The 19,158-nt window shown below is 33.6% G+C and overlaps 1 protein-coding gene across 1 annotated transcript in view; it reads left to right on the top strand.

The window, feature by feature from the left end:
• Positions 1–19,158, top strand: part of DACH1 (dachshund family transcription factor 1) — a 426,141-nt gene that overhangs the window by 383,609 nt on the left and 23,374 nt on the right. The window contains exons 8-10 of the mRNA XM_047720113.1: positions 4,384–4,531; positions 7,640–7,783; positions 8,348–8,416. Coding sequence (XP_047576069.1) covers positions 4,384–4,531; positions 7,640–7,783; positions 8,348–8,416 — 361 coding nt within the window. The remainder of the gene's footprint in view (positions 1–4,383; positions 4,532–7,639; positions 7,784–8,347; positions 8,417–19,158) is intronic.

Raw genomic sequence — 19,158 nt, 5'->3', positions numbered from 1 at the left:
AAATGGAGTATTGTATGATCAAGGTCATACAATGGTGGTGGAGTCTGGATTTAAACATAGGCAGGATAATTACAGAGCCCATGTTGCTCTATCGCCATACATGATCGCCTTACATGATCCTATGAATCACAAGATGGGTTTTATACCTGGAAGTGCTTTTGAGGGAGTATCCATTATTGACCAATTTTTGAGAACAAGAGTCATAGCATTAAACTAAGAATTGTTGTATCTTTTGTTATAAGGCCTCCTGTGAACATGCGTTAATTGATGTTGCTCCAGTGTACATTTGTTTCTCTATAAAAGTTCCTGGTTTCCAGGGACACCATTGCTTCTCATCCTGGAAAGAAACATTAAAAGGAAAAACATAAATAAGCTTGGTAACTCTCACCTAAGCTTAGTCAGTTTACTAGTTTGGGATTTTGAGCTAGTCATCTGATCTTTCTGAACCTTGTTTTTTTTTTTTTTTTTTTTTTTTTTTCAGCTTTCAAAGGTTTTAATTGGAATGAGCAAATCACTGAAATCAACTTCAACTTAGATATTTACTCTCATTAGAAGTAATGCATTCTTGAGCAGAATTTTGTCACATTAATTCCAGTGACACTCAAAGAACTTCAGTGACCATATGATTCTGAAAAATTTTTGTATAAAAACCAAACATGGCCAAGTAAACTTTTCCTCTAGGATCCAACTAGTAAATTAAGAAATGTTCGCCTTCGTTATCAGTATTACTTTAACGTCTCTTATACAAGAAGATACTTGCTATCTAGGCTATAGAAGTTTTGAAAACTTGTTAAGTCAATTACAATGCCCTTCTGAAAAGAAATATGTATAGACTCGTTCCTTGGGAAATGCTTCAAATAATCTAATTTACAAGGTAGATCATTTTAGAAAATGAAAACATTTGTGTATATGACCACAATTATGTCTCACCTATGGGAGAGAAATTTGAGGCCAACCGACCATTGCCTCTTATTGCTATGCCACAGAGTAAGCTTAAAACGCATTTCTTCGGAATTGTCATTGTCGAACATCATAACTGACCTCCCCCTGGAGAAAAATTCATGTTTTAAACCTTGTGTCTTTTGCTGTAATTCATCATCACAGAATTGTCATCGCAGAATTTTGCTCAATACGGCATGTCCACATGAGACTCAGCATTTAGTGTGACCTTTGCATATGAGCTACCTGGAAAATTTACAGAAGTTACACAAATCTGAAAGTACTATTATCACTGATGGTTAAAATGGTGTCCTAATGATTTGTGGACGTTTCGAACACTACTTGCTCTTGCTTTTCCCAGCCCCCTGCTGCACTGAAATTTAATCGGTCTTTCTGTATTTGCAGCAAAGCTGTCACAGGCAATAACATATTTTTGCATATGTATCAGTTTGGCTCTGGTGCAGATTTTTGTTCATACTGGACTCCTACTGATATGCACTGATTTAAAGTCTAAAAATGAAACTTAATTTTATATAGCTTATAAGGAGTCCCTGGAGAGTATTGGATCTTAAAGCTAGTATTTTTCAGACATAATCAGCAGGAATAGGTAATGTATTACCATTAGGGACATTAGCAGCAACTGTAACAAAAGAAAACAGTAAACATAAATGCTCTTAGCAACTTCATACGTTACAACAAATCTTAATGTAAAATTACACAAATTAGAGATGCAGTTTAACATTATTCAACATGTTTATTCATAATGATTGTTTCATATTTAAAGAACACCAAAATATTGTGTTTTGTCAGCCAAGGACAATAATAGTTTAATAGTAATTTATTTTAAACAGCTACTGATAATACAACCAATCAACACATTAAGTGGTGCCAACATTGGCATCTTGCTAAATAATCTCCAGACATTGCACAGAGAGTACATCTTTCAAAGATAAGTCAACAAGAGCAATCAGAGCAGAAAATTAGAATTTGGTATCTTAGAATTAAAATACAGCTAAACTAAAGTTTTAATTGGGGTGATCTAAAAGGGCACTTGATGTAATGATCTCTTTCATTTGTTACTAATTGTTTGTTCCTGATGAAGAAGAAACATACACAGGAATGTTGCTGAATTGAGTTAAGATGGCAGTTTCCTTAGCAGCTATGTTTTATTGTTAAAAACAAAAGAGTAGGGAGGGGCAAACAACCATGTAGAAACCCTCCAGCTCGTTTCATATCACAAGAATTATACCAGGAAGTTCAGGGTCAGGTATAACAAACATGAAATAATTTATATATGCTTGAAAAGAGATTAAATGGCTTATGATAATGTTACATAGGTGAGCCGATCTAAAGGGACACCTCTGTCAGGCTAACAAGTCAAGCCAGAGTAGAAATTCCCAGTTCAGACTGCTTATGTTGTCTCCTGCAAGTGGGGTCATATTCTAGAGTATATCTATAAAGTGCCCTACTTCCACTTCATTTATAATTTCAGTTGAAAATTTTAGTCTCCGTGGGGCACCTGGGTGGCTCAGTCTATTAAACATCCGACTTTTGATTTCAGTTCAGTTCATGATCTGCACTCAGTGTGGAGTCTGCTTGAGATTCTCTCTCCCTTACCCTGGGCCTCTTCCCAGGTCTCTCCCCTGCTTGTGCTCTCTCTCTCAAATAAAGAAAATCTTTAAGAAAGAAAGAAAGGGGGCGCCTGGGTGGCTCAGTGGGTTAAGCCTCTGCCTTCAGTTCAGGTCATGATCTCAGGGTTCTGGGATCGAGTCCCGCATTGGGCTCTCTGCTCAGCCGTGAGCCTGCTTCCCCCTCTCTCTGCCTGTCTCTCTGCCTACTTGTGATCTCTTCTCTCTGTCAATAAATAAATAAAATCTTTAAGAGAAAGAAAGAAAGAAAGAAAGAAAGAAAGAAAGAAAGAAAATTTTAGTCTCTGATGTTCACAGACCAAATATCTCCTACTTCAAAAAGGTATTTTGTATTGCTGAGTTGATAAGGATGGAAATTTTAGCTCTAATTTTTACTAATGATTTTCTAAAGGATTTTAGGAGAAAGCATGTGTAGAATACTTGTTCTGTGCTTTACATGTTCTTATAATCTCGTTTTCAAGAATCTCAGAATATTACAAAATTCTTTGATTAGCAAAGAGTAAATCAATGTACATGTATACCTCTTATACAAGAAATTCTATTATGTATTGTATAAATAAACTTTACTTTTACCATATACTCTTGAGATATGCTGTCAAATAGTCCCCTAAAAGTTATTCTCAGTTTATTATAACCATTTTAAATTACTTTTTTAAAATAATGCACTATTAACACACTAGGTTTGGGATCCCTTGCATATATTATATACCTCAAGAAAAATATACCAGTACTGTAATTTCTAGTCAACAAATTTTTAGAATCTACTATATGTAGGCACTCTCTGGACTTCATGGGACAAAGGACCATATGAGAGAAAATGTCCCTGCCTCAGAGAGTTTACATTTAGTGCAGAAGACCCTGCATAAAGTGATAAAAAAATACATGAATACATGAATGACAATATTACACGATAATAAATGATAGGAAGAATTCTAAGCAGGGAATAACAGAAGGCTATTCCAGATAGGGTGGTAAAAAAAGACCTTTCTTCTTCTTCTTTTTTTTTTTTTATAAAGATTTTATTTATTTATCTGAGAGAGTGAGTGAAAGAAAGAGCACATAAACAGGGCAGAGGAAGAAGCAGACTCCCCCGTTGAGCAGGGAGCCCGACACGGGGCTCGATCCCAGGACCCCAGAATCATGACCCTAGCCTAAGATAGATGCTCAACCGACTAACCCTCCCAGGTGCAGCAGAAAAGACCTTTGTTGAGTGGTGACTGAACAAAGGTGAAATGAAGTGAGGGCATGAGCCACACAAAAATTGGGAGGAAAAGCATTAAGGAGAATGAAAAGAGAAAATCTCTGGTGCAGAAGTCGATTTTCTTGAGAAATGGAAAGATGAGAATTGTGTCCAGTGTGATCTCAGTAGGGACTCAGTAGAGACTGAGCTCCAAGAGATAGGTGGGTCTTGCCAGAATCATTTGGGATTATATAAAACATATCCGATTATCACTTATGTAAGAGCTTCAGTAGAATTTTCTTCTCGGTTCTTTTTTTTTTTTCCGGTTCTTAGTTTTTAGCATGCTTATGTGCTGCCCTCATTTAGCTTTAGATCTAGATATTCTAATTAGAAGCTATTAAACCTGCCTGGCAAAAACATCTGTCTTCCTACGAGAGTTTAATTAGATTTAGAAATTTTGTGCTTTAGTTGAAGTGCTTGTCCTAGTGAATACGGAGTGAATATACAGGAATGAAAGAATTTGATAAGTTGGTTCTTTTTTAAAAATGTTTTTAAGTAATAATGAAATGTGCTTTGCACCAAAATATTACAATTCTGAATGCCTTCTTTGTACAGGGGCTCTTGAAAGTTGCCATAGATAATGCCAGAGCTCAAGAAAAACAAGTCCAACTGGAAAAAACAGAGCTGAAGATGGATTTTTTAAGGGAAAGAGAACTGAGGGAAACACTCGAGAAGCAGTTGGCTATGGAACAAAAGAATAGAGGTATTTCTGAATTTCCAAATAAGCCTAATACTTTCTATAAAATATATAACAGAACAGTACTCTATGTTTGGTGATTTACTATGAGACTACAGCTTTTTTGTTAATTTACTTATAGCTGAGGTTTGCATCAGGATTTGAATCCTGGGCTCATTGTGCTTTTTCATCTCCAGAGTATAGAAGAGTTTCTCTTCTATTAATACCTCAGGGAATTGAAATATATCTGTTATATTATTAGTCACATAATTTTTATTGCTGACAGAGCTTAACAAATAATTTTAAGATAAGAGTGAGCTCTGATGAGAGCCATGAGAAAAAATTTTATATTCATTCACAATTGCCTTTGAAAAACTTAAGAGTTAAAGTCATAGAGCTAACATAGAAAATACTGATTAGTCAAGCGAAGCAGATTTAGTAAGATATTTATCAACTGAAATTGAAGACTGATGAATATCTGAACAAATGACCAAAGTTGAGTGTTTGTATAATTTTCTTTCTGAATGCCTCATTTTCATCCAACAAGGTCAACTACACATTAGTGTAGAAACCAATATGAATTTTTATTGGGTAAAAATAATGATATTACCAATCTATGAATTGCTTCTTCTAACACACTTTACAGTGCATGTATAGATAATTTTGAAGGTCATTCATATTTGTGTGTTTATATTATGTATGAGATTAACATCTAGGTTCTTTCCATAGTTTGGCTAGAGATTAAAAGTATTTTCTTTACAACCAACTTTCCCATTGCCTCAACTATACGATTCTCCTAAGTACTCTAGAGGAGGAGCACCTATTCCCGCATTTACTAAGTATCCAATAAGAATATTCCACGTGTTCTCCTTTTATATGTTTGATACTGTGATTTGAAAATCATTGTTCCTGTTTTGTTTTTCAAACCAGCAAGATTTGGTAGGTTTTTACATTAGTTTTTATAAAGCAATAGCTAGTGGGTTCCTGGAATGAGGCTGATTTGGGAAAACCATCATCACCCATGTATAGCACTCATCTAGATAATGTGGTTTCACATAGATTTAGGTACTAAAGTAATGAAAACAAGATAAACATTAATAATGGGATGTGTTCTTTGTGGGTAATGAAGACTGGCCAAAGGGTTCATTATATAGAACCATCTTTCATGAGACAGCCATGTCTTGATCTTGTTCTCACCTGGAAAAGTCTTTTTTCTTTTCTTTTTTTTCTTTCTAACAAGACTTAAAGGTAGACACTTAAATTCATAAAGTAATTCTTGGTTACTTGAGAGAACTTTAGAATTTTATTGGTTTGAATCATTTGGAAGACTTATGTTGTTTTTTTCTTTAACCACTAGAGGGCAAAACACTTCACAGATCACATCGTGCACCTCCCATTTAATTAATTGTGAACAATAAATTAAAGGTAATAGCTATCAATAATTATCTATTATAAATGTGTCTATTGAAGCAGTGTACTACCCTGAAGAGAGAACATGACAGTGCTATTCGATTCAATCACGGAAGAGGAAATAATAAGCACTCAATGGCAAGACACTGGGTATTGAGATTTTAGTCCTGTGGAAGTATACAATTCAAATAAGTAATTCAGAAATTACTGTGTTTTTTTTTTTTTTTTTTCAAAGAGACTTATAAACAATCATCTTTGGATAGGGATACAGCAGGCAAATGATTTTTGTTAAGCATACGATTTTCACTCTACTAAGTAAAGGAATTAACATTTATTCAAAACCAGTTTTGTTTTTATTATAAGACTGTAGCCAACATGTATTTTGATTTTAAAAAAGTCTCTATTAATATATGTTACCAGCAGCAATAAACTCAACAAGTTAATGGTCTGCCACCTTAATAGTATTAGTAATTATAAAAACGGGACATATGAAGATTAGAAATTAAAACAAATTCTTACTTGAACCTTTATTATCTTATTTTATATTTTGACTAAATACTGCATTAAATAAAAACGTTATTCTTTCATCTGTAGTAAGAAATCAAATAGTAAACTTGGAATGACTACTCCCTATGACTAATTCTACCAAAAGGATATTCTCTTACTGATTCTGTCATATTCACATTCACATCCACAATGTTTATCAACCAGGAAAAAGAAGATTCCAAAGAAAAACATTTGTGTGCTCCCCTTAGGCTGACTGGTTACCTCATATGCATTGTGAAAACTAAAATAATGATCATACTGAAAGTATAGTTAACATATATTTGAACAGCATTTATTTGTTACTATTTACTGATTACATATCATATACAAATACTTAAATTGTCAAGTAGGAGAAAATATAATAATTAACTTTTTGTATCATAATCTGGTTTTGTATATCAACCCCACATTATTGTCAGCTGTAGCACATTCTTATCAATAAGGTTTCATACTCTACCAGATTTCAGCAGAGTAAAAGATAATTTTCTTGAAATATATTATAGCGCATATATATTTGCTTTGAAGAAATTGTTGATATCTCTGAGCAAATTACATTAGCTTTGTTCCCCCCAAAAGACAGCTCCTATGTTAATAATTAAGAATATTTGCCCCTTATAGACAATCATATTTATTGCATTTTTTTTTTAATTTCAAGAAAAAATTCTTAAAAACCCAACTGGTATAACTATTTAGTAAAACAGCTACAGGGGAAATGCTCCATTTACTATTCAAAATTGGTGCTTCATTAAAAGATAGAAGACATGCTTATAAAGGTTTGTATTATTCTAACTACTCTGCACTATTCTGATTTATTCTGATTCAAGGGCAGAGACTAATCCACAAAATTCATTTAATCAGCCTTCCTTTATCAGTGTATATAAATATTTACTAAAATTAATTTCCCCTTAAATCAGTCTCTCATTTGACAATTAAAGGCATCTTTGTAATAAGATAGTTCAAGGTTAAGTAAAAATTGGCCTCCTTGGATATTTTTCTGGGATTTATTTTAGGTAATGGTGGGATTTTTTGAACTTCCTCTGCATAGGTAGACTCTGTCCAGGAGGGGAGAAAAGGAAAAAAAAGAATATTATTAAAAAAACATAGATTATTTGTAAGCATTGGTAATTTGGAGCATGGCAAAAACTTTTAAAAATATAATATATTAACTCTCTTTTCTAGCCATAGTTCAAAAGAGACTAAAGAAGGAGAAGAAGGCAAAGAGAAAATTACAGGAAGCCCTGGAATTTGAGACAAAGCGGCGTGAGCAAGCAGAACAAACACTAAAACAGGCAGCTTCTACGGATAGTCTCAGGGTCTTAAATGGTAAGAGGGGGCATCTTTATGCATGGCTAACTAACATTCACTTATTAGCACTAAAAAGACAATTTCAACCTGTGTTTGTCGATATATATATATAGAGAGAGAGGGAGAGAGAGAGAGAGTGAGAGAGATATCTGTGTATCTACTATCTAGTGACTCATTCAACTGTGCTTCTAGCAGAAAGCCTGGTGGGCAGTCATCCCCCATGTTGAAATGTATGAAATGCTTGATTTCATAGACGCCTTCACCCGCCTGTTACTACTTAACTCGGTTATCTGGAACCTGACATCGCTTTCCCGTGTAGCTAAGTCTGTTTCTACCAAAATAGGATAAATATTACTTAGAGAACGTCCCAACCCCATCCCATGTCATGAACAATTTTGCGTTACTTATTGATCTCTCCAAATATTTTGACCATTCTTATGGTTCTAGTCTTTGTTAAACCTTTACAAGATGCCAAAGATTTATGTAATTTTAATACAGCACCCAAGTAACAGGTTGCTCTTTTTTTAAAGGACAATAGCATCAAGTGAAATATGTGTCACTCTTACCTTTCTGTGCTTTTAGACTCTCTGACCCCAGAGATAGAAGCTGACCGCAGCGGCAGCCGAACAGATGCTGAAAGGACAATACAAGGTAGGAATTCGCAAAAGGCTATAAATCTAGATCTTGCTATATGAGTTTTTCCTCAGCTTTAGCCTGCTATTCAAGCATGTAGCCTACCATCTGGGCCACATCAAAACAAGTTCAAACAAGGTCAAGTTCATCTTGCTTGTTTATATGAGTGAATTCATTTTGTGCTGATAGATTTTCTTTAAATTAATGGGTCATTTCTGTTTATACAATGCAATTAAAAGGGAATAATTAATTTTAAACAATGTATGATTTAATCTTGGACACAGTAAATGTGCTTTGTTGAATGCTTGAAGCCCAGTCTAACGCGGGAAGGGTTTATAAGTTCTATACCATCTGAATAAAAGCATGGGTTAATCAGATAGGTAGTTCTTAAATTTGAAAATTTCTCCTTCTCATTTTTGTGACAGATACTGCAAGGTACATGCAAAATAGACTGGTTGAATGTTAACAATAAATAAGATTGTTTAGTCCTCTGTGGATTTTCTGAATGTTCTCTATGCCATTATATACATTTTAATAACACAAATCTGCTGAGCAAAATCATATATAGAATACTAAAGGGAGTTGTATTAAACACTCAGAAGAACTAAATATGTATATTGCCGAGACCATACTATTAGGAAAGAACAAAATCTGAAGGTAACATTTATAGTCTAACATCTATTCTAGGCAATAAACTCAGTCTAACAACATGAATACTAAACAGTAAAAAGAGCATTTGTTTTCTATTTTAAATGAAGATGGTTCTTCAAAGGGAAGCCTAAAATGATTAACTGCTATAATCCTCCCAATTGCTTTTATTTTGCATTTTAAGCTCAATCATTTTGGGGATATTGTTTGACATTAATTGTGCTACTTAATCAGCTCCGAAAGTGTCAACTTTGGTTTAGTGTAAAAGAAATATACTTTTGTCGGGCGCCTGGGTGGCTCAGTGGGTTAAGCCGCTGCCTTCGGCTCAGGTCATGATCTCGGGGTCCTGGGATCGAGTCCCGCATCGGGCTCTCTTCTCAGCAGGGAGCCTGCTTCCCTCTCTCTCTCTCTCTCTCTCTGCCTGCCTCTCCATCTACTTGTGATCTCTCTCTGTCAAATAAATAAATAAAATCTTAAAAAAAAAAAAAGAAATATACTTTTGTAAAGTATCAAATATCCAATAAGTAAAAATCAGAAACTTGCAGGAACATTCCTAAAGAACATTTCTGCCTATATTTATTTTACCTGAAACCATGATAATTATTTTTTAAATCCTGAGGCTCAAACCATATGTTATTATGAGATATCTCCTTGGATATACAAGATTAATGCAATTGTAGATGTAGAAAAGACTTTTTTTTCAGAGCATTATGGATATTAGCAAAATTATATGTGTGTGTTCATGTATAATCTTGTTAAAATCATAAGATTTCTATTGCATCTCTTTTAAAAGTCGCATACACATGTTAACAAATGAGTAATAGCAAAGCCAGTCCTCTTTATCAGGGATGATAACCTCAATCAGGCCAATATAAATATCAGCCCTGATTTGTGTGTTCAGGGACCACTCATGCATTAACTTAGCTAGTGGCCAAAGGAGGTCTAAAAAAGCCCATGAGTCTCCAGGTAGATATGATATATAAATTATCTGTTATCTACAGAATCCTCAGGGTTGTCAAATCAATCCAAGAAAAATTATAGACAATACATTCCTGCATATTAAGGGAAGATTTGTTTTCAATGTTAAGAAGTGATTAGTCAATGGTTAAACACCTTGCATAAGTGACATAATGTTTATTCCAGGAATTTGCTATCAGTAAAATTTTGGTCATCAATAAGGCTAGGGTTATTTTAATTGAATTTGTAAAATTCACGTATATTCAAATATACACATTAATATGCATAAACTCTTGCTGTATAAGGTTGAAGTTTTGACAAGTCCTCTTTTCTATTGTGATTTGCTTATTCCAAGTAAAATTTTAAATCATAAATTGCCTTCCTTTTGCTATCCAAAGTGTTCTCAGTTGGGTAACAAAGAAAACCCACCCAAACAACTTTATAATTAAGGCAATAAAACATTTGAAGAATAGTTATACATAGTGATTTAAAGCCAAATATAAATGATTATGGAGTTATTTAATGCTTTGCTTTAGCTGTAATATAAAATCGTAATCATTGAATTCATTTGTTCAACCAGTCAATTAAAAATATGTTCCTTAATTCTAATGTGAACAATTAGCAATACTCTACTTCTTGTATAGTTCAAAATGCATAATTAGTTTTCAGTAAAACCCCTAACTCAGGTTCATGGTTTTAATTAGATAATAGGATTTTTTATCAAATGTAATAAAAAATATGGATGAATCTGTAATTTTATATTTTAGTGGCTAAAAAGGTCTTTTACCAGGAGTTGAACCACCCAAGACTTTTAAAATATCAGGCAGACCCAAGAGATTATCTTTTGCTACTCTAACATCACTAAATAAGTTCTTTTAGCCCTCTGAGCCTTTTTTTTTTCAAACCTAAGTCTAAATGAATACATTTCGAAGCCAAAAGAACAAAATTAGCTGTGAACAGAAGAAATCAAAGATAAAAAACTAGTTAGTTAAGTTCCTAGTTGAAGCACAACAATGGGAAAGGCAAAGAAGAAAGAACCGGAACTCATTGTTAATTTGTGAAATGGTCTACGTCATGCATTTGGGAGCCATGAGCACCTGCCCGTCACGGTGTAAAAACAACGCAAATGTGGCCTGTTCCTCCCTTTGCTTTCTCCGTTTTGGGGTCCCCAAGCCTAGGTGTTATGATACTCTGTGTTCTTTCTTGCTCCTGGTCCAACCATAAGTGAAATTATTCTGTGTTCCAAAATAAACTGAACTTAGGAAAAACAAAGGAAACCCACATTTCTCTATGCTTGTCATGTATTTATTTATTTTTAACATCCTGGCAATAAATAAATGTCATGCTTGGCCCAAGAGTTAGTCACCTAGTAGGGCACTTAAATACTGCTCAAGTGCCAGGTAATTTCCCCCAAATAAGCACCTCAGGTTAGTTAGACTAAACATTGCCTCATTGGCATTTAATACCACCATTTCTGTAAAACTATAGAGGAGGGGAGGAGGGAACCAGACAGTAGTTTAGAAAATATTCCTGAGCGAAGAGGCCCTAAATAATGACTTACTTGTGATAAGTAAAGTAAATCAGCTCATCCTACATAGGGATAAATTCTTCATTGTTGATATTTCTAGTAGCTAACTCAAAAATTCATGAGTTTGGTGGTGATATTATGGATAGAGAATAAATATCAAAAAATTAAAAAAAAAACAACTTGTTTCAGGAGCTGAATTATATGGTGATTAACTCTCATGCCTTGAATCTTGCAGATTTATATGGCATGATTTGTGTTGGAAAATTTTATCTTACTTTAAAGTTTTTTGTAAGATCTTTTGAATATGCAGAGTAGACTGAGTTCATATAAATACTCGTTGGACACTGTTTTGGACTAGTTAATAAATACCCTCCAAAACCCTTTCTGCCCCAACACGTATGAATGCCCATCCCCACACTGTCCATAGCCAAATCTATAATACAATGGCTTTCTGGAGCTATGTTCTGATTTCTTTTTAATCTCTCTCCCTGGCAATTGCACCCACTTAGATGGTTTGTTTAACTTATATGTTTCGACAATTAAAAAAAATACATCTCTCTCCAGACCATTCAGACATTTCTTAAGAGGTCCAGGTTATACCCAACTTTTATTTGGCTGTCTCGCAGACACTGCAAGGTCCAGTGCACAAAACCAAAAGGATCGTTCACTCCCAGCAAACCTCTCTTCATCCAGTGTTCCTTCCCTATGGAACTATTATCTGCCCAGTCCGGCATCCTCAATCTATACTAAGGAGAGCAGAGCACACATTTCCCTCTCTCATCCTCCACACCCAGTTACAGCTCTTCCCCTTGTCCTGGAACCCTCTCTTCTTTTTTTTTTTTGATTTCCTGAAAGCCCCAGAACTTCCTCCACCTATCAGGGACATAATTCCTTCCTCTTTGTCTTTACTTACCCAACGTTGAAATCTCATTTTTAGAAGCTACTGCTTCCAGGAATGCTTCCTTGAGACTCCACCCCCACCCCTGCAGGACCTCCCTGCCGCCTGGGTCTAATTCAGCCTCTGGAGGTTCTTACCATACCTCTCACTTCTCCACAGTCTCCTGCTGGGCATTTGTAGTTCCTTGTTCAATGTCTTCTTCCTCTCTCTGGAAGGTAGCCAAGAGGGTGTGAACCATGTCTATTTTGGTCACTACTGTGACATGTATGTTTGACACATATGTATGAATGTGTCACATGTTTGTACCCCATTTACAGTGCTGAATGTTTGCTACACCATGAAAGAAGGTTATCTGCCTTTGATGACTTAGGACCTGATTGATTTTGTGAATGCCAAGGGTCCTCATTGTTCTGACATTTCTCAGACTTTGGTTGGAGAGACAGATGTAAGGAAGTGAAGGATAATATAATTTTACCTCAGAAAGTCAGAATTACAAATTTGGGTAGAATTAATTTTCATTTATCTGATTGCTGCATTAACAGTATGTGTTTAGGCTTCTTGTATGTGTACATAATGTTACTTTTTTGTTTGTACATTCGACATAAGATTTGGATTCTGTAAATATGCACTTATACCCACTTTTTTCCATTTTAAATATATATTTAATTTAACACGATGTGGTCACATTTCTTAAATAATACTTTCATCTGTTGTTTAATGTACGTTAACCTTAAGCTTCTTTTTTAATTGCTTATAATTTTACATGAACTAAATATTCTTTATATATTATTTAGGTTATCAATATATTGATGAACTATAACATAGGACAATCATGGGTTAGTGCTGTTTTATCTATGTCTTTTATCAATTTTAAGAGTTGGAAAGTTCACTTTCAAAATAGTAACTTTGGCTTCTTTTTAAGAAAACCTGTCTTTTTAAACCAAAAAAGAATTGGTAGAATCAATGGAAATGTAGACCATAGTTCCTCTGACATCTTAGAATATCTGCAAGTTATGCTTGCAAAATCTTGACTTCACTTGAAAGTACATCTCTTTTATTTATATCCAATGGCCATAATCAAAACTGTTTGGCTTTTTATTCTTTTTTTGACTGATCTCAGATCATAGAAAATCAAATATTCTTCCAATAAGAGGACATAAAAGACGTGCCTTCACATTAACAATCTTTTTTTTCCAATTAAAAAAAAATCTCCTTTCTGCTTCCTAGATATTTGAAGATACATGCCGAATTTAAAAATTGTTTATTTTTCAACAATATTTATTGAACACTGAGGATATGCCAAGTACGCTTTTATGATGTTGTTGCCTTAGCTCTAGGAAATGACTTTAAAGATCAATTTAAATCTCTTCATTTTGCAAACAAGGAAAGTGAGACTTAGGGAGGAAACATGACTTGTTAAAGGTTATATCATGAGTTAACCAGAGTTGGGAATGGAATTTAGTTCAGTTGCTTTTCACATTCCCTTATTTTCTTCCTGATTATTTTGAGATTAGGATTGTTAAAATGTGCTCTTCTTGCTCTTTTAAAATATGTGATTATTTGTTTAGTCACAGTTCCAAAGCATCATCATGCATATCATTTTTATGAGTGGAATTTATATCATTTATCAGAATTTTTTATTGACTTGGAAACGGTTTTTTTTTTTTTTTTGAGCCTTTCCTATATGTATGTATTCTAATTTAAAGGTGAGATAACTAAAGCTCAGAGTGGCTAATTAATATTCTCACATTTACACTCTGAGTTAGTGGGGTCACAGACATTTGAATCCATATTTATGACTCCAGAGTCCTTGTTCTATCCTCCGTGCATTTCTGTCTAGACTTCTATCTCTTCTAAAATAACTACTTCCATGCCCATCACCCAGTTTGAACAGTTAGCACATTGTTAATGACTTAAGAAGTTCAAAGCAGTCTACTGACAAGAACTAGAGAATGGTATATAATTGGGGAAAAAAAAGGTTTCTTTTCCAGCTTTTTACTTTTCAATTCATCATTATGCCTATACCATGTTTATAGACACTTCCAGACACACTGGGGAAAACTCACTCTTTAGTGAAGAAAACAAAGGATCAATAAAAGATACTAAGAAATTAATCATATTTAGATAAAAGATTTATCCACATCCCTACCACTTAACATGCAATGAGCTTAAGATAAATTTGAAATCAGACAAAAATCTAATTGCGACTTAATGTAAGACATTTAGAGAGCCTCTTCATTTCTTTTGTGGTATGTGTTTGAACAGAGTTACTAAATGATATTCAAAGATTTTTACCCTGTAATGGGCTTAACTTGAAGCTTACTTAAACTTATCACTTCTAAAACCTTTTTGAAAGGATTGTTTAAATTAATTTCATATAATTGTCTTATGCACATTTCTATTTTTAATACTCAAAAAAAGACCCTTACGTTTAATGTAGAAGTAGGGGTTCTTTTAGGCACAGCTACAGAACTAACAATTAAGAAAGATCGGAGTCAGGTCTAGATTCAAATCTCTGTCTCACTATTTTTTTTCCCTTTAGTAATTGCTTAACCTCAGAGAGTTGTTAGAAGGATTAAATAAATTAATCCATGTAAGGCACTCAACATCTACTAGACAATAGTATGCATACAGTTAAGTTTTAGCTGTTAATATTACATTTTATTATTATGAGTTAACATATTTACAGTGCCTAGCAACTGATAAATGCTGAAGCTATTATTACTCTGATATATAATTTACTTTTCTTTTTTCAGAAAATTGGTCTTTATAACATCATGTTGATTTAGTCTCTTAGTAAAGTGTTTGTAGAAATTTATAAGAATGTTGGAAACAAACGGAATTTGTACACACAAATATGAACCTAACTTTTCATATTTCAAGATGTTTTTATTTAGCTTAAAAGTGGGAAGGGGGGGCACCTGGGTGGCTCAGTGGGTTAAAGCCTCTGCCTTCAGCTCAGGTCATGATCCCTGGGTCCTGGGATCGAGCTCCGCATCCGGCTCTCTGCTCAGCAGGGAGCCTGCTTCCCTTCCTCTCTCTCTGCCTACTTGGGGTCTCTGTCTGTCAGATAAATACATAAAAAAAAAAAAAAGTGGGAAGGGGGAGGGTTTTATGGAAAGAAAGAAAGACAAAAGGAAAAAATGAGAAGGTTCATCAAAACTGGTTTCCAGACTGCTTGCACTGTATATTAACTATTGTTGAGTCACAAATAATGTAATTACCTCAAACTCTTTTTCTTGATCTTAAAAAAATAAATATTAGAATTATGTTACTATGAACAACACAAAACAATAATAAATTTACTTCTAGTCTCTTGGCACTGGTTTCTGGTGTTTGGCAGCATTTCAATACAGCTAATCAATTTGAGACAGCATTGATTAAGTTGAACAAAAGATGATATTGATTGCAGCCTGTAGCCAATAAACAAGCTATTGTTCCATAGTTATCATAGGTCATTGTTAACTACTCATTTAACTAGACAGAGTTATTATTATTAAATAGAAAGTCTCAGAGACACTCATGAATTGGATATTTTATAAAATTTTAGAATAATGTTTTCTTATAATTGCATATATTATTCTTTTAAGAAATACGTAATAAAGGAAATCTTGTTTTTGAACATTGGTGGCTGTGTTTAAACACCAAATGCTGAAGGCCTTTTTATAGGTTTTTGTTGGAAATGGTTCCTTCATAATTTAAACTCATTATACATGAAATGAGACCTAGCAGGCAGTTAAGTATGAAGTTGCTGAAAATAGTAATAAGATATAGCTCGTTATAATTATTACTTATAAAACATTATTTTCAGTGTATTATTTCCGTAGACCTAACTTTCTAAACCCTCGGTTCTGATGGGGAAAAAGCATGATTCTCATTATTATGTTCGTGTTGAGCTGTGACATAACACAAGGTTTTGTCCTGTCATTTCAATTCTTACTCCATTGCCCAAACATTATGCAGATTAAATTAAGGCAAAATGATTGGGCTTGGTTGGTAATGTAGTTGACATCATTTTCCTTAGTAAATGCAATATAATAGGTTGTAGCTTCTATGACAATTCAGAGGATATAGGGAATATCAGGGATAATTAATTAGAATTGGAGATTTAGAGAGGGTAAAAAGGACATTGTACAACAAAATTATGATTAAATATTGACACAGACCAATTATTTATAGAAAATAGTGTTTTTTTAGCATAGATACAACTGAATTAAATTGGCTTTTTCATAAATGTGTTTGTGGCTTCGCTTGAATACTGTCTGAAGACCATAATCAAAGAACAGTGATAAATGGAAATTGGGAAAGGTATTAGCAGGGGGCCTGAAAGATCAATGCTAGATCCATTTTGATTTAACATCATAATTAGTGATATGGAACAGTGGTTAAACAGAGTGTATCAATGAAATTCACAGATGATCCTAATTTAGAAGGCGTAACATACATCTGTGTGGACGGTGTAAGTATGCAATAGAAATTTAGGGAATTTAGGAATCTCAGGATGAATGAAATTAAATTACCTTTTTAAGAAAGAAAATTTAATTTTAAGATCTGTGGGGTTTAAAAAAATGTTAAAATTCAAAAAATGTCAATGGCAGTATGTGTCCACTTATATCTTTTCATAGTTCTGTACTAACAGTGAATGGCTATAGGACTGAGAGAAAGGTCAGAAGATGGGTAGAAAAATAAGCCTCTGTCATTTTAATATTATATATTTTTATTAATGATACTTTTTACTATTATGAATACCAGACAGTTGAAGAAATTGGTTTTTCATTGTGATCAGTACATGCCATTAATTTCTTATTTAGATAGTATATTCTCATCTTTGGTTTTAAGAAAAATTTATTTAAAATAAGTTTTTGCTTTGAATCTTCTTACCTTTATTATCAAAAGAAAAAATTGACAACAATTATATCCAATTAACTTGCTCACTTACGATTGTTGCAATAGAAACTGTATGTAATGCCAAAGCTGAAGAGGGTTGCCATTTTGAAATATAGATTAGAACTAACTCCAGTCATTCATTTTCATATAGCCTGCTTCCTCTTTTTGTATCCACTCTTAGACAGTGAAAGTAACCTGGCCATCTAAGAGTACCCTTAATATTCACAGTAATTTCTTTGAGACAAAACAGAAATAGATTTTTATTTTCTGAAAAATATTATTTATTTTTAATTATTTATTTAAAAAATGTTATTTATACTCTAGGAGTTATAAAAGTTAACTGAAAATATTTAAATTACAGAAAAAGAACCCCCATTTAAGGTCTATTCAATAAATTACAGAATTTGTGTGCACACACACACACACACAAAATTGGTACATAAACACCTGGTGATGGGAAGCATGCCATCAATTTTGATAGCATGTATATATGTCGACATTCAAGTTATATAACACCCTTTGCTATAAATTCTTCTTTAAGAAAATAAGACATCATCATTCAGACTATAAATGTAAAAATGCTTATGGTGCATTATTCCACCTCCCATGGTTAGGGACAGAATGCAGACATGCCACAATAATGTTTTTTATTTCGACTGTTCGAACCATATTAATGAGAACATCATTTTGGAGAACTAATTATTTCTATTTGTCTTGTGTCACACTTTCTAATTCCCCTATATTAGCACAGCCAAAGCAAATTAATTGCTTTTCCAGCAGTTGAACCTTGTCCAAGAATGAGCTCACATTCCCTTCCAGTTTCCTTGTTTCTGGGAGTGCATTGTGTCAGAAATTTCTCTTGATACTAAACATAGTCTAGAGAATATCTTTACAGATTTCTGTGCACTCACTTGATGAAATTTATAAGTTTAAGTGACCCGCCAGGAAAGATAAAGTTCTTAGCTGCAAGATAATACATCAAAACAGTTAAAGTGAAATTAAAATTAAATGAATGAATCTCACTGAAGCAAAAAAAGCAGTAATTAATGGTTCCCTTAATTGTCTTCATAAAATATTTGCATGGGTCTAATTTGCATAATTTGCATGTATTAATTAATCTTTCAAAGGAATTTTGTGCTGAGAGAAGCCAAAAAATCTCTTTGTTTTATTTAACATCTAATGAAATATTTATCTTCTTTAATGAACTTCTCATCTTCATTAAAATAAAAATTGCACAAGTTTGTATGTTTTAAATGTTTTTATAATTGAAGTATTCAAAAAATCTCTTTAGACTTACAACAGCTGAAAACAAACACATTATTTAACATTCAGTATCATTTTAACAACAGCAACACTTTAAAAAAAAAAAGTCCAATTCCACTTTCTCAAAGGTGGCAGAGCATTTGGTAAATGAATAAATGAATATAGCTATTTGGTTTTAAAAGTAAGATTTAGAAAGGCCCGATCATTTCTTTCAATGGTAATCGATTTTTATGGCTGAAATAGTGGGCAACTAGAGGGTATATATGAGAAAAATCAGTATGTTTAATTGTTTGGGAAATGGTTCACTGGTTGAAAATATTTTAACTGGTTCAAAGAAATTAGTCCATTAAAAATCCACTCACTATTATTAACAATTCCTAGATTGACTGACAATATTTCCTGGCAGGAGCTATACAGTCTCAACTTTATTCTAAATCTGACTGCTGGAGATTTGCAGCAGGGGCTTCTCCTCTCACAAACTGAGATCGTAGTGAAGACCAAGAAACGTGTCTTGGAAGGGATGAAATTCAAAATTTCATCAAGTGCCAAATAGTACATATTCACAAAAGCTGGGGAAGA

The sequence above is a fragment of the Lutra lutra genome, chromosome 3 (genome assembly GCF_902655055.1).
Source record: "Lutra lutra chromosome 3, mLutLut1.2, whole genome shotgun sequence".
NCBI lineage: Eukaryota > Metazoa > Chordata > Mammalia > Carnivora > Mustelidae > Lutra > Lutra lutra.
This window is presented reverse-complemented; position numbering and strand designations above follow the sequence as displayed.